The sequence below is a fragment of the Rhododendron vialii genome, chromosome 13a, assembly GCF_030253575.1.
Source record: "Rhododendron vialii isolate Sample 1 chromosome 13a, ASM3025357v1".
In the NCBI taxonomy this organism is placed as follows: domain Eukaryota; kingdom Viridiplantae; phylum Streptophyta; class Magnoliopsida; order Ericales; family Ericaceae; genus Rhododendron; species Rhododendron vialii.
The window spans coordinates 34,242,651-34,258,531 of NC_080569.1; the positions used below are offsets into that span (position 1 = coordinate 34,242,651).

Consider the following 15,881-nt stretch of genomic DNA (forward strand, 5'->3'; position numbering starts at 1 on the left):
TTATGCATCCACCGTGTGGAGTTCGAGGCCGAGGTCGTGCCCTGTTGCTGTGAAGGAGGCCGAGCTACCCCAACCTGCTCCATCCTCAAACAATGTCGTTTGACATTTTGAATGTTATTTTATACTGGTTTTCTGTAAGTTGTGGTACTCAAAGTGTGGGAAAACGAGTCTTGTAATCAATGAAACATTCTAAATGTTGGATAGACACTCAAATGTTGCCTTGTATTTTCTGTAAATTGTGGTACTCATATTTGGGAAAAAAGATTCTTGTAATCAATGACGCTTTGCTGTTTTGGGCATTTTGTTTAGGTGAGCAGGGCAATAAATCCGTGGAACACGATAGCCTCAGAGAGCCCACCTAACTGTTTGTTCTAAAAGAAGCATATTTCAACAGCCACATGATGAAATAGTACCAATGATTCAGTATCCAAGTGCTGAAATATTATAACAATTTCGGATTGTAAATGCTGAAAAATTACAAAAATATCGATATGTAGCTACAGGAACATTACATTAACTTCGGAATGCAGATGATGAAATCAACCTGTGCTCAGTCAATTTCTTCACATCAACCCCATTATAAAATAAATGGCACAAAGAGCTAAACCAAACTCCATGGATGTGCTTAGTCAACAACATTGCAATGTAAAGCTTCAACATGATAACCATACATATAAAACAAAACTAATCTACTTCAAAGAACTCGGCGGTTGCTACATCACTTCATCTTATGGCTTAAACGCTTCTATTTGGGCAGAAAAAAGTGTCTCCCATTCCTTGGCCTGCTCCCATTTGGGCCACTAGACCTATGTGGCTGCCGTGCGCACTCACATTCTCCGTCGTAAACTCCAGTGCTATGGTCACTAGACCTATGTGACTGCCATGCGTTGAAGTATCACCCTGAAGAAAGTATCAAAAATTCAAAAGTCCATTAAAACAAGTTTTCTACTTCTCGGGATTCAGTCAGTGAATGTCGAAAATACATAGAATTCGGTATATAACTGTTGAACATAAGTATCACTTTCGGTAACCACATGTCGAAAATATGTACAAATTCGGTAACCAATTGCTGAACTATGTATATGAAAATCGTACATAACATTTCGGTAAGTAGCTATTAAAAACAAGATTATATTTCGGTATCTACACGTCGAAAATATGTTCAAATTTCGGTAAACAACTGCCGAACCACTATATACGAAAATCATATATACATTTCAGTAAATAGCTGTTAAAAAATAATTATATTTCGGTAACTACACATCTAAAATATGTTCAAACTTCGGTAAATAACTGTCGAACTATCTATATAGGGAAAATCATACATACATTTCGGTAAATTGCTGTTGAAAACAAGATTATATTTCGGTAAATTCATGTTGAAAATATGTTCAACCTTCGGTAACCAACTGCCGAACTTAATACTGTATAGGAAAATCATACATACATTTCGGTAAATAGTTGTTGAAAACAAGATTATATTTTGGTAACTACATGTCGGAAATGCATACAACAAAAATAAGAAACATATATTTCGGTAATTGGATGCTGAAAATGTATCTCAATTTCGGTAACTAACTGTCGAGTATGGTAATATTTTACAGTGGTTAACTACTGAAATTACAGTGGTTATTCTATTCAAACCAGAAACATCGAAAACCCTCGTAAAACTGGGTTTTGTAAATCCAAACGCCACAATAACAAAGCAGAGGCTATTGTAAACGGAAAACTTACCTCCTCACGTGGCTTCCAAGATATAATGTCCATCACAGTATCTTTCTTCTCATCTGTCATCATATGGTTGCTAATAGAATTTGATTCAATTTCAAAATCCAATCCTACAAGTGGGTCAAAAAATGGATCAATGGAAGGACTTGAACCTTCCATTGATACAATATTTGGTCCTTGCTCCTCCTCCATTGAAAAATTTGAAAGAGAGGAGAAAAGAGAATGATGATTTAGAGATAAAGGAGAGAAGATGAACAGTAGAAAGTCGAAGATGAAGAACAGGAGGTCTGTGTCTGTTTTTTTCTTTTAAAACGTGAATGATGATTTTAAGGGGGAAGGGGGTAGTGGATAATTTAGGGATTTTGATCATAAGGGCATATAAGTCAATTCATGTATAGGTATAAGGATAAGTAGGTCATTCTACATTAGGGGGTCATGTTGTAATTAGTTGAAATTTTTTAACGGGCTACGGGAGAAAATACGGGGCTGCGAATAGCAGCCCCCTTTTGTTTACTTTGCTGAGGAAAAGATAAGGGCAAAGTCCACTTTGACCCCCTGTGGTTATCGCCTTATGCGGATACCTCCCTCATGATTCAAAACTGACCACATAACCTCATGCCGTCATGTTTTCCATCCATATTAACGGACACAACATTAAAAGACCGATATACTATCATCATGTCCCTTGATTTTTCTTTTCTTTTTTTAAATCTAACCACACCATCCCATGTACTAAAAATTGAATCCAAACTATCGATATTGTAAATTTTGACGAGTATTACATCTATGCCAAAATTCAAGTTAATCAAAAAATGAAAAGCTCATGCCTGAATCGATTTTGTTATGAAATTAAAATTTCAAATTTGAATTTACTAAAAATTAGATCACTGGGTTATTGATGCCTGATCGAGACGATTTTTTACAGAGATATTCTATTCTTTATTTAATACATTATGAACGACTCAGATTATATTCTAGAGGCGTGTGAGATACACCTCCGTTAATATGGATAAAAAACATGACGGCATGGGGTCTATCCGCACATTTTTAAAACCACAGATAGGTTATGTGATCAGTTTTGAACTATGAGGGAGGTATTCGCATATGGCGTTAACCACAGGGGTGAAAATAAGGCTTTGCCCAAAAGATAACACTTATGTCAATTAAAATGACAAATTTCTTCTAAAGACTAGTTCGGTTATAGTTTAAATACTTTTTCTTTTTGGTAACTCAACAATTCGGGACAACATATGTGCACCTTGCTTAGTTTAGATACTCTCGAGGAAATTTTAGCTTGAATTATTAGCTTAAGGATAAAATAGATAAAAAGTGGATAAATGAGGAGATAAAAATATTACCAAGCCAATTAACAAGTAGTCCAAAGTGTTAGATACACTACTCACTACATAGATAGGGGTGAGCATGGATCGGATTGGTCTGGTTTTATAGTAATCCAATAACCAAACCACTACTTACGGATTATGAATTTAGAGAACCAAACCAATCCATAAAATTCATAAAACCAAACCAATCCAAACCATTCAAAGGCGGTTTGGTTTCGGTTTTAAACCACGGTTCGTTTAAAATTGAGATATCATTACTATAAACTATTTTAAGTACTTAAAATTGCATAGATAACTTAAACTAAAAGTTATATTGAAATTAATATATTAAAATCATCAAAACTCACTAACATCAATCAACTAAATAAGAATAGAATACATTAGAAAGTAAGTTACTGAGATAAAAGAGTAGGAAATCACTTTACTAATCACAAACCATGTATGTAGCGTAATGAAATTGTAGGAATAGGAAGTTTAGGAAATTAATATTGAAAGTGAAAGAAAAGAATAGGGTGGTGGAATAGAGTATTAGATAAGGAAATTAAGTTTATTAAGTATATCTAAACAAAATATATACTATATGTGTGTGTGTCTATCACACGGTTCGAATTGGTTTAGAACCAGAACCATTAACATAAATCCATAAACCAAACCATCTAACATGGTTTTTATTTTTTTTAAACCAAGACCTAACCACATGATTAAAAAACCAAACCATATTATTCGGTTTGGGTTGATTTGGACTGGATTCACGGTTTCATGGTTATTTTGCTCACCCTTATACATAGATAGAGCGTTGGCATTGTTGTTAAATTAGAAGTCATTGGATTTGAAGTTTTTACTGAAAAAATTACTACCAATAAAGGCGTTGTTGTTGTGTCTCCATTTAAAAAAAAAAGAAAAAAAAAAGGCGTTGTCAAATTAGAAGTCGTTGGGTTTGAATTGAAAAATTACAACTGAGGCGAGTAATTTGTAAGACAATTCAAAATATAGGGCTTATGTGTAATTATTGCGTATACATCCAATTTCTCTGTCATCAAGATCGGAAGTGGTCCAAGACTGGTGTTTGGAAGTCGTGAAAAAAGAGAGCGAAAAAGAAGAGAGAAATTTTTGGGAAATTATGAGAAGTCTTCCTTTATCCTAGTTTCCCTCATTTGCAAACAAACTGTAAATCCAACAGGTACTCTCTCTCTCTCTCTCTCTCTCTCTCTCTCTCTCTCTCTCTCTCTGTAATTGCGTTGCTCATGAGTAATTTAGAAGCTTAAACAAAATTTGTTTGGGGTCTGGTAAATTAACGCTCCTCCTGAATTATTGTGGATGTCCGATCCACGCATCAGGAGGGAATCACTTCAACGCAAACGCAGATTCAGGAGTACCAGACATTTTCGGGTTTCTCCACCTAGGGTTAAATTGGTTTTAGGGTGTTTGCTTCCAAAATTACTAAGGTCGAGTTTGGACTAAATTAGTTTACTATTCAGTTAGAATGGAACGTGTGACTAAAAAATGGGGACGTAGGAAGTACTTTTTTTTGGTTTTTCGTCATAATTTTTACACGACTCATTCGTGTCGAGGGGATAAATGAGAAAAGTATTAAGTTGAATTAAGCTCGTGGCTAAAGACTCTATTTTTCGTCTTTTTCGACTTTTTTTTGTTTTAAGTAAACTTTTCGCAGCTTTGATATAGATTTTATATTTTTTCGATTCCTCTCGACGAGACAAACGATTAATCTAAAAAGTTTGACCAGATTCTAGTAAACATTAAGGGAAAACAAGCAAAAAGACTCGGTCAAAAAGACCCAAAAACTTAGGCCAAAGGGGGTCTATTATGGTTAAGACTTAAGAGGCTTTCGGAAGTTTCTCAGAGTTAATATGCATGAATACTGAAGCATTATCTCTGTCTCCTCCATACGGTGTCTCCAAAAAAAAATTTTTTTTTGCTAACAAGGATTATATGATTCTGCCTTGTTTAAATGATTCCTGATATACTGATGGTGGTTGATTATCTTACCTCTTCTTTGCAGAATTCTACTTATAGTGATCGAGTTTGCACATGGCATCGGTTGATAAAACTATGTTTTGTTTCTGTCATTGGGGTGGTGTCAATGAGATTGGGAGCGATGGATCTGTCACGTACGAGGGTGGTACCACTGAGCAGTTTCTAGTGAAGTCGGGTATAACATTCGACGAATTTAAGAACCTTGTTTTCGATAGACTGGGGATTGAGCCCTTGCACAAATTGTTGCACTTTACTGTAAAGTTCAGCCAGAAGCAATTAATACGCTTGAAAGACCAGGAAGGAGTGGATCATCTAATACAATTCAATGATGATTTTGCGCATGTCTACGTTATAAATGATGAGAAAGCTCTTACTGTAAAACCAGTCATGGATCGCACCATGCTTGTTGTGGAGCCCATCGCACCTGTTGTGGAGCCCATCGCACCTGTTGTGGAGCGCATCGCACCTGTTGTGACTCGCAAGAGGTAACAGCAATCTAACTCTACCGTTTGGAACAAGGCAGTGATTTTTATTTGAGGATGTGGAAGTATATAAGCAATTGAAAATCATGGGTCTTTGTTGTTGCAGGAGAAAAGTAGTTGAGGTCGAACCAAACGAAACGCAATCTGAGGAAGAAGAACATGCTAGTGAGAACCACTCGGCATCCACGTCTGTAACTACGACATGTAATGATGCAGCGCTTCTTGCCCCTACTGCATGGGATGAAGCAATTGTTGGGGAAGGGCAAGCATTTGAGAATCCTGACGCATTTAGGCAAGCAGTTTTCAAGTACGCCAATGCCAAGAAGTTCCCATACAAATATACTTCTAATACCTCCAAGTACATGCTGGTAAGATGTTGCATTGACGGGTGCCAATTTAAACTTACTGCCAGCCACGAGGCTTCTACAAACTTATTTTCAATTAAGAAGTTTGTTGGCCGTCATTCGCATTCTCTAACGGATCAAACAAACTATAAACCCCAATTCAGGGGTAAGATGGTCAGTAGTATTATTAAGGAAGAGAATTTGGATTGTCCGAAATTGCCGCGAGAACTTTGCAATGACTCTTTGAAGAATTTTTCCATTCCTTTGACCTATCTTCAGGCATGGCGTGTAAAGGAGAAGGTAAAGAAGGAACTCGAAGGAGAATTGGAGGACCTGTTTAAGCTAATACCTGGGTTTTGCAATCGCTTAATTGAGCTTATGCCTGGAACGGTAGCTACATGGTCATCTAAAGAAGACAACACGTTCAAGAGGCTCTTTGTTGCATATGGATGCTCAATAGGTGGCTTCCATGCTGGGTGCAGGCCTTTGATTTTCATTGATGTTCGCCATTTGAGTGGTCCCCCTGAAGGCAGTTTAGTGGTTGCTTCCTCTTTGGATGCAGATAATGGGATGTATCCACTTGCTTATGGTGTTGTGACTTCAGAGGATGAAGACGGGCTGTGGTTTCTACAGCAACTGAAACTTGTGGTAAGGGACAGGGAGGTAGTCATAGTTTCTGACAGAAATGAAATTATACTATCTAGCGTGGACAATATATTTGGTGCGGATAATCATGCCCATTGTTATCGTCACGTCCAAGAGATTTTCAATGACTATATTGATACTAATCAAGACTTTAAGTTGAAAAGTCAAGGAAGGGAGACCGCATGTCGGTACCTCAATGAAATTGCTTTTGCGCGAACATTGGAGGCATATAATAACAACCTTACTAAAATGCGCATGTTTCGTAGGGAGTTGTATAATTGGGTGATTGCGAGTGGACCAGAGCACTGGTGTAATGCTTTGTTCAAAAAACCTCGTTGGGATTGGCTGAATAGCAACCTTGCGGAATCCTTTAGCGCTTGGTCGGAAGAGGAGAGCATGTTGCAAGTTCCAAAAATGATGGAGGCTCATTGCAAGAGGTTATCTGAGATTCTAGTTAATAAAAAGAACGAATTAGGAAACTGGAAATTTCCTTTTGGCCCTAAGATTGTCGATAAAGTTTGTGAGAACCAAAAGGTTGGTCATGATCTAGTTGCAACCTGTCAATCCGTTGCTGAGTTTGAGGTACAGGAACAGCGTTTAGGGAAAGTCCTTGTGAATCTCAAGTTTAGCACTTGTACCTGTTTGGAGTGGCAAATGACTGGTATTCCATGTCCACATGCATGCTGTGCAATTGCACTGGCTCACTTTGACGTGTACGAGTGGGTGGCAGCTTGGTACAAGAAGGAAGTGCAAGAGCTTATATATGCTGAAGCCATGTGTGATGTTTCAAACATGGAATTGCGTTGTCCCAATGAAGTTGATACTGATGGCTTTCCAAAGGAAGAAAATGGCGATGTTGTCCTTAGTCCGCGACCACCAATAATTAAAAAACGACCAGGCCGCCCACGGAAGAATCCTATCAAGCCTGAAGTCCGTCGTGTTAAATGTGATATTCGATGTTCTCGTTGCAATGGTGTTGGGCACAATCGTAAAACATGCAAGGTGACTTTGTAGGCCTGGGAGACTTGCGGATGAATGGGGTTTTGCTTGTTAACCTATGTTTCTTGACATTTAGCTTTCGTATGAGAATGGTGAATAGAATTCAAATCAACCGTCAAATGTTTTGTTAAGTTGTTGACCTTCTGTTTATCATTGGTGTAGGTTGTGGGTTTTCATTTTTGGAACACCAAGTTTGACTGTACTGTCGTAGACCTAGCCCTTTGTAGTATTGGGGATTATACCTCATGTAACTTAGTGTTAGGATCGACACACACACACACACAATTTACGAGTATAAACAATAAAGAATCAACACAGAGATATACGTGGTTCCCCAAAACCGGGTACGTCCACGGGAGCGAGAGTGGCTGCTGTTCTTTATTATCATAGTATGAATTAGGGTTTACAACATAGAGTATTTATATTGACTCTATTCTAACCCTAAACTGGTATTTGGTCTGTATCCCAAAAATACCCCTATACGAACCATACCGTATAACGCCCCCCTCACCCCCCAATAACATATGAGTCATAGTTCTAACAATCTCCACCTTGGCGAATTCACTCTCGCCCCTTCAGAAGATAATCATCACTATCCAGTAAGTTGGGGGGATGCCTCTCTTTTCCTAGCACCGGGAGACATTAACCAAGTCCAAGCAATGCTTGAACTTGTCTGCAGTAACCGTCTTTGTCAACATATCAGCTGCATTCTTAGAAGTGTGCACCTTTTCCAGTATCAAATCTCCTGCATCAATCAACTCTCTCACCTTGTGAAACCTCACGTCGATATGCTTGGTTCGAGCATGATACACCTGATGCTTTGCCAAATAAATGGCACTCTGACTGTCACAATGCAACTGAACTCCACCTTGATCTATGCCAAGCTCCTTAACAAACCCTTTCAACCACAATGCTTCCTTAGCTGCCTCAGTCACCGCCATATACTCAGACTCAGTAGTGGATAAAGCCACCAGAGGTTGTACCATGGATCTCCAACAAATAGGCCCACCCACAAGTGTAAACACATAACCAGTTGTAGATCTTCTGTCATCCAAACCCCCAGCATAATCCGCATCCACATACCCAACAACTGAAATTTGACCCCGTTGCCTACCAAACATAATCCCGCGATCTGAAGTACCTTTCAAGTATCTGAACATCCACTTGACTGTCTTCCAATGCTCTCTGCCTGATTTGGCCATGTACTTACTGACGGTGCTAACTGCATGTGCCAAATCGGGCCTCGTACAAACCATTGCATACATTAAGCAACCCACTGCACTTGCATAAGGCACCCTTGACATATCCTCAATTTCTTCATCTGACACCGGACACTGAGCTGAAGATAATCTGAAATGACTTGCCAATGGAGTGCTGACCGGTTTGGCATTATTCATACTAAACCTCTCCAACACTTTCACCACATAATTCTTTTGAGATAACCACAACTTATCAGCTGACATATGTCTGCGAATTTCCATCCCAAGTATCTTCCTAGCCGCTCCTAAATCCTTCATGTCAAACTCTTTACCCAATAAAGACTTCAACCTATTTACCTCAACCATACTCTTTGCAGCAATCAGCATATCATCTACATAAAGAAGCAAGAAAATATAGGAACCATCATCAAGACTCTTTAACATAAACGTAACAATCATACTCACAGCGTGTGTACCCAATCCGTATCATGAAAGAGTCAAACCTCTTGTACCATTGTCTTGGAGACTGTTTCAGCCCATAAAGGGACTTCTTCAACTTACAAACAAGATGCTCAGTCTCTGGCTGCTTGAACCCCTCAGGCTGTTCCATGTATATGACTTCCTCCAAATCACCATGGAGGAATGCCGTTTTCACATCCATCTGCTCTAACTCCAGATCATAGCTAGCCACCAATGCCAAGATAATCCTGATTGACGTATGCCTCACCACTGGAGAAAAGACCTCATCAAAATCAATCCCCTTCCTCTGTGAATACCCCTTTGCCACTAACCGAGCCTTGAACTTTTCCCTCTCCTTTTCTGTTGCTGCCTCTTTCCGCTTGTATACCCACTTACAACCCACTGGCTTCTTTTCCTTGGGCAGTTCTTTCAACTCTCAAGTCTTATTCTTATGCAAAGACTCCATTTCCTCTACCATGGCTTCCATCCATTGGTCCCTTTCAGAACTCGTAATAGCATCCTGAAAAGTAGATGGATCCCCACTAGTAGTAGTCAATGCATAAGAAACCAAGTCATCAAACCCATACCTCACTGGTGGCTTGATAGTGCGCTTGGTTCTCCCAGCGGCCAAGCTTTGCTGCTGCTCCTGCTGCTGCTGTTGATCAAGCTGTTCATCTGGCTGAGTATCACCTATATCAAAACTCTCCAGCTCAATCTGTACGCCCTGTTGTTTGCTGTTCACTTCCTCTGACTCAGAATTTTGAACCCTCTGATGTGCCTTGATCATAGAGTCCTCATCAAATACCACATCCCTACTGATCACCACCTTCTTTGTCTCTGAATCCCAAAGCTTGTACCCTTTGATCCCTTTCTCATAACCAAAGAAAGATACACTGTCTAGACTTCGCATCAAGCTTTGACCTCTCATCACTGGGAACATGAACATAGGCCGGACACCCAAAAATTCTCAACCCTGAGTAGTCAACCTCTTTCTCTGTCCACATCTCCTCAGCTACCTTCCCATCCAAAGCAGCACTCGGTGACCTGTTTATAACAAAGCATGCCATACTCACTGCTTCTGCCCAAAAAACCTTCGGAAGTCCCGCATTCAATCTTAAACACCGTGCCCTTTCTGCAATGGTTTTGTTCATTCTTTCTGCCACCCCATTCTGCTGTGGTGTCCTTCAAACTGTAAAGTGTCGCTGAATCCCATGTTCCTCACAAAACTTCAGAAAAGGCCCATTCTTGAATTCTTTCCCATTATCTGTCCTGAGGCACTTAATCTTTTTCCCTATCTGATTTTCCACTTCAGCTTTCCACACTCTGACCTTAGCAAAGACTTCAGACTTGTGCTTCATGAAGTACACCCAAACTTTCCTTGAAAAATCATCAATAAAGGTCAAGAAATACAGAGATCCTCCTTTCGAAGCTACCCTCACTGGCCCCCAAACATCTGAATGAATGTAGTCAAGAACTCCCTTCGTTCTGTGAGTTGCATTCCTAAACTGCACCTTACACTGTTTTTTCAGAACACAAAACTTGCAGAAATCCAATTTACACTATTTAACCCCTTTCAACAGATTCCTCTTATGTAGCTCTAACATCCCACGCTCTCCCATATGTCCCAACCGCATATGCCAAAGCATAGTATCATCAGTATCGTCTGTTGTAGTGGCAGCAGCTCCACCTACAACTGTACTCCCTACCAACTTGTAAATATTACCAAGAACTTTACAAGCCTTCATCATCACCATAGCACCCTTTGTTACCTTCATGACTCCATTCTCTATTTTATACCCACAGCCATTGGAGTCTAAGGTTCCCAACGAAATTAAATTCTTTCTCAATTCTGGAACATGTCTAACATCCCCCAAAGTTCTCACAACACCATCATACATTCTGATTTTAATTGTGCCTATTCCTATGACTTTACACGATGCATCGTTACCCATAAGAACATTACCACAATCCACTGACCTATATGTGTTGAACCATTCCTTGATAGGAGATATGTGAAAAGAACATGCTGAATCCATAATCCATGAATCTGCCATGTGATCTGAACTTGTTGAGACCGAAAGCATATCACCATCATCTGACTCCTGCTCCACAACGTTTGCAGAAGTTGATCCATCTTTCCTCTCCCCTGTCTTTCCCTTCTTCTTCCAGTCAGTTCCCTTACTCTTCTGCGGACAGTCTTTCTTCATGTGCCCCGGTTCATGACACCTATAACACTTGAACTCAAACGTGCCCTCGGACCTGTTTTTTGACTGAGACCTCCCACACCCCGAAACTAATTTACCCCTCTCATTCTTCCTGCCACGATTCCCGTACCCTTTAACCACCAGACCTTCACCCTGCAGCGATTTTGTTTGTTGTTTGCGTTGATTATACGCCAGAAGGGCTGCAGTGACTTCCTCCAGTTCTAGGGTTTCTTTCCCCCAAAGTAAGGTTGTAACTAGGGTTTCGAGAGAAATTGGTAGTGAACACAGTAACATCAGCGCTTGGTCTTCCTCCTCAAACTTTACGTCAATCCGTTGCAGGTCGTTCACAACCTGATTGAACGTGTTGATATGCTGAATCAGATCAGCACCCTCGGCCATCTTCAACCCAAACAGTTTCTGCTTTAGAAACAGTTTGTTCGTCAACGATTTTGACATATACCTGCTCTCCAGTTTAGTCCAGACCCCAGCCGGCGATTCATCACCCAACACGTGATACATAACTTTGTCTGCAAGACACAAACGAATCGTACTCACCGCCTTCATCTGGAGTTCTTCCCAATCGTCGTTAGACATGGCTTCTGGCTTCGCCTTCAATCCCTTGTACAAGCCCTGCTGCACCGACAGATCCTTTACCCGCGGTTGCCACAATCCGAAATTCGAAGTTCCATCGAACTTCATCACATCGAACTTCGAAACAGACGAACTCGATGACATCGTTGTTCCGTGTGATCTAAAACAGCCTGTAGCTCTGATACCACTTGTTAGGATCGACACACACACACACACGATTTACGAGTATAAACAATAAAGAATCAACACAGAGATATATGTGGTTCCCCAAAACCGGGTACGTCCACAGGAGCGAGAGCGGCTGCTGTTCTTTATTATCACAGTATGAATTAGGGTTTACAACATAGAGTATTTATATTGACTCTATTCTAACACTAAACTGGTATTTGGTCTGTATCCCAAAAATACCCCTATACGAACCATACCGTATAACGCCTCCCGCACCCCCCAATAACATATGAGCCATAGTTCTAACACTTAGTAGTACCAAATAGTTTATTTTTGCCTAGGCCTTGTACAGTGAAATTGAGCGTGATTTTGTGTTTCTTGTTCTATCAATGATTATTGCTGTGATTTTGGTGGCAAATCCAAAAGATTAAGTGTGGACTGGTTCCATGCTTGTGAGGGATTGAGGGGTAACTGAACGAACATCTTATCAGAAACTTTGTATCTTGGAAAGAAAGTGGTGCATGCACTTTTATGGGTTGGGTTTGTTCAAGATGTAACGAGAGCTAGTTCAAGTGACTGCATTGTCCAACTCCTAAAGATCCATGAATAAACTGAGACTAGCTAATTATACTTTGGTTCTGATCTGTATCTACGAGTTTGGCCCTACTAACTGTAAAGCAGCTCTGTTTAGTTGTGTGTAATGCTTTGTTATGGAAGTGCTATCAATTTAATTGCTCATACTTGTGTTTTATTTGCTGCACTAATGGTGACTTTCTAACATAAAACTGGCTATTCCGTTTCCTCAGACAACCTTGTTTATGCTTTTACTTTGGTGGCAACTAAAGTGCACTCCCTAAACATCATTTTATGGCATTTTCTCTGGTATTGCACATAGAAGTTTTTTTGAAAGGGAAAAACTAGGATGACAACTCTTTTCACCAATGGAATTTCCATTGGAAAGGTCGGTAATGCATCCTGTCATTGCATGGAGTTTCTTGATCTTGTCTTGAAGTCTTCCCCACAGTGAAAGCTATTCGAACTGTATACTACAAGATTGTCATTTTATAAGAAATTGTTCGTGCATAGTTTCAGGTAGTGATCTCATGAGATTACTGCTGTCAATTGACAAGTGTTGCTAAGAAGTTTCAGTGCACTGGAGTGGTCATCTCAATGAACTCAATTGCTGCAACCAAGCAGGGTCTGATATCAGCTGCTGCAGGTACTACACACGCATCTTGATAACAGCTTTATGCTTTGTGACTTTGAGGTGACTGATCTACCTTTGTCTACAGATACTGTAATATCAGTGCTAGCCCTTTCTTGTCTGCTTGGGAGTATTTAGAATGCAAATTCCAAAAGAATATGCACATGCCATGTCTTCTTTAAGAACAGGGTATGACAACAGCATTCTGCTTTTTTTTGGTATACAGGAAGCTGGTTTGTTGGAGTGGTTTTTTTTGGTTTACAGCATTATTACTACTCTTTTTCTGGATTGGTTCTTGGAGTGGGCTTTGGCTGCCCCTGATGAAAGATATGTTGTTGTGGGCATTCTTGTTTGGGAAAATGACGGCCCAGGACGTGTTTTGATAATAATACCCGCTAAGGACAAGCTAAGAACATTTGTTAATGCTGAAAATGTCCTTAACGGGTATTAATTATCAAAACACGTCATTTGCCATCATTTTCCCAATTGTGGGATCTGCGGTTACATTGGAATAGGGCTCATTTTGGTGGTGTTCAACATGCCATTTCTCAAATGATCGAGATGATCATGCAGATTTCGGTTTCCGTGAAACATTATGTGGCGAATTCTAGCAATGGTGCAGCTGAAGATACTCTTTTTCCTGCTCATCCGAGACCAGTGGATGAATATATATCTGGGCGCAAGATGGACAGGTGATGGGCCAGTGTATGAACAGGTGCGAGGCTCAAATTATTGTGGATGGCGCTTGGGATCCAGGAGGATTTAAGGGTGGTGCAGCTCGGGTGATTCGGGACAGTGGCGGAGTGGTAGTGCGTGAAGATAGTGTGTGATTTCTTGCTGCTTCAGCGTTGCAAGCAGAATATAAGGCCTGTTTTGAAGTGGTGTTTTTGCAACAATTTTCCCCGAGTTAGACTTCAAACAGATTCCTTGTTCATGACTTGCTTAAAGACAAAGCTTCCTAATGGAGGCTAGAGGTCCCATTGGCGGATGTTATTTCGTATTGCCAATCTCTTTCTTTTGTTTGTATTTGCAAGGTTAATAAGGAAGCCCATACTCTTACCGGCATTACTAGGGACTCTTCTCTCCCTTGGTTCTTTGGCTGGTTCTTTTTATTCGGTTGCATCCCTTGAACGCTCCCATGTAGGCAACTGTGTTTCCCTCAAAAAGGATGCTGGTTTGTGATGGACAACATTGCTTCATCTGGCTACCAGGAACATGCCGAATTGAGTACAATTTGTGGCCAATGACGTTTTATTTGATCATATTTTTGCTAGAATATTTTGGTGGAAGTTGTTTCGACTCCATTTTGCATTCTTTTTTAATGTCATTCTATGTGTCTGAATCTTGAATTTCTGTAGGAAAACAGAAAGGAGCAGGCAAAGAAAAAATATCTATTGATTGTCCGCATGAGTTAGGGGAACGAGTAGAAAATCTATGGACGTGTGAGTTAGCTGACCAAAGGGGGTGCCGGGCACGAGCACAACTCCAAACATTCTCTTTGATTTTCACGGATTAGGAGGTGAAAGTGTTAGTGTTGTTGATGCCCAGATCATCACCATCAAAAAAGAGCCCTTCATATTGGTTAGTGGTTCCTCTTTAATTCGTAGAAATGAATATTCAGTGAGAACGAGAAAAAATAGAATACTTGAAGGCTCCGTTCATTGTTCAAGATTGTTTTTTCGTTCTCAAGAAAAGTGAACTAACAAAAAGAAAGAAAAGTAATTCTCCAATTAAAAAAATTAAAGTTGAAATTTATTTTACGGCTCCCCAATAAAGAAATTTATAAGTTGTGATCCTCAAAATTGTACTCTTTCCGTCCTAAATTCTTGGCACTCTTTCATTTTTTGGAAATTTCAAAAGATTGGCTATATCTTTTAATTTATAATATTTTTATATCAAATATGGATCTTATTTAATAGATCTTAATGAGCTCTATAATACGAAGTTTTTAAAATCACCTAAAAGATTATAGATTGTAAGATATAATTAATTAAAAAATGACACACTCCCAAAGAGAACCAACAATTTGGGACAGAAAGAGCGGTAATTAAACACTAGAAAAGTTACAAGGAAATATCATTTTCCATCATTTTTTATAACTGAACTAGAGATAATAATAAAAATATACTCCGGAGATGCTACTGAAAACATGAGAAAAACTTAAGGGGGACAATATGCAATGAAAAATGATTTTCACACTTTTTTTTTATATTCACTTTCTTTTTTTATTTTTATTCACATATGTTTAAAATCTTGTCCTTGAATATACTATTATGAAGTGTAAGAGAAAAAATACAATATAATAAATTCATGTGGGTAAAGACAAAAAAATTATATGAATTGTTAAAAAAAAGAAAAAGAGTGATTTTACCATTCCCAATTTTGTTAATGTCACTCCTCTTTGTGTCTTGATTAAATAATTTGTTTTGTGAGAAAAGAAAAGTGACATTAACAAAAAGATGAGTGACAAAATTAATTTAAAAAAAAAAGCGTGAAAATCAATTTCCTACCATAATTTAT

At 39.2% G+C, this 15,881-nt stretch overlaps 1 protein-coding gene across 14 annotated transcripts; it reads left to right on the forward strand.

The window, feature by feature from the left end:
* The first annotated feature begins 4,116 nt into the window (after positions 1–4,116).
* Positions 4,117–14,679, forward strand: LOC131315338 (uncharacterized). 14 transcript variants are annotated; one of them, XR_009196695.1, is made up of 6 exons: positions 4,117–4,251; positions 5,092–5,551; positions 5,655–7,539; positions 13,244–13,376; positions 13,450–13,550; positions 13,626–14,679. XR_009196695.1 is itself a non-coding variant. In XM_058344504.1 (5 exons), exons 2-5 carry the CDS (start codon positions 5,121–5,123, stop codon positions 13,262–13,264), a joined length of 2,082 nt encoding a protein of 693 aa, XP_058200487.1. In that variant the 5' UTR covers positions 4,117–4,251; positions 5,092–5,120; the 3' UTR covers positions 13,265–14,679. The 14 variants fall into 14 exon arrangements, 4 of the variants coding, with proteins under 4 accessions (XP_058200487.1, XP_058200484.1, XP_058200485.1 ...); XR_009196699.1 differs by having other exon boundaries at positions 13,877–14,679; XR_009196692.1 differs by having other exon boundaries at positions 13,935–14,679.
* Positions 14,680–15,881: the final 1,202 nt, after the last annotated feature.

Excerpts from the sequence above, each read along its gene's own strand:
- LOC131315338 (XM_058344501.1), top strand. The coding sequence starts at position 5,121 with ATGGCATCGGTTGATAAAACTATGTTTTGTTTCTGTCATTGGGGTGGT. Across the intron at positions 5,552-5,654 it reads CCTGTTGTGACTCGCAAGAG|GAGAAAAGTAGTTGAGGTCG; the intron begins GTAACAGCAATC and ends TTGTTGTTGCAG. Across the intron at positions 7,540-13,243 it reads ACAATCGTAAAACATGCAAG|TTTCAGGTAGTGATCTCATG; the intron begins GTGACTTTGTAG and ends GTTCGTGCATAG.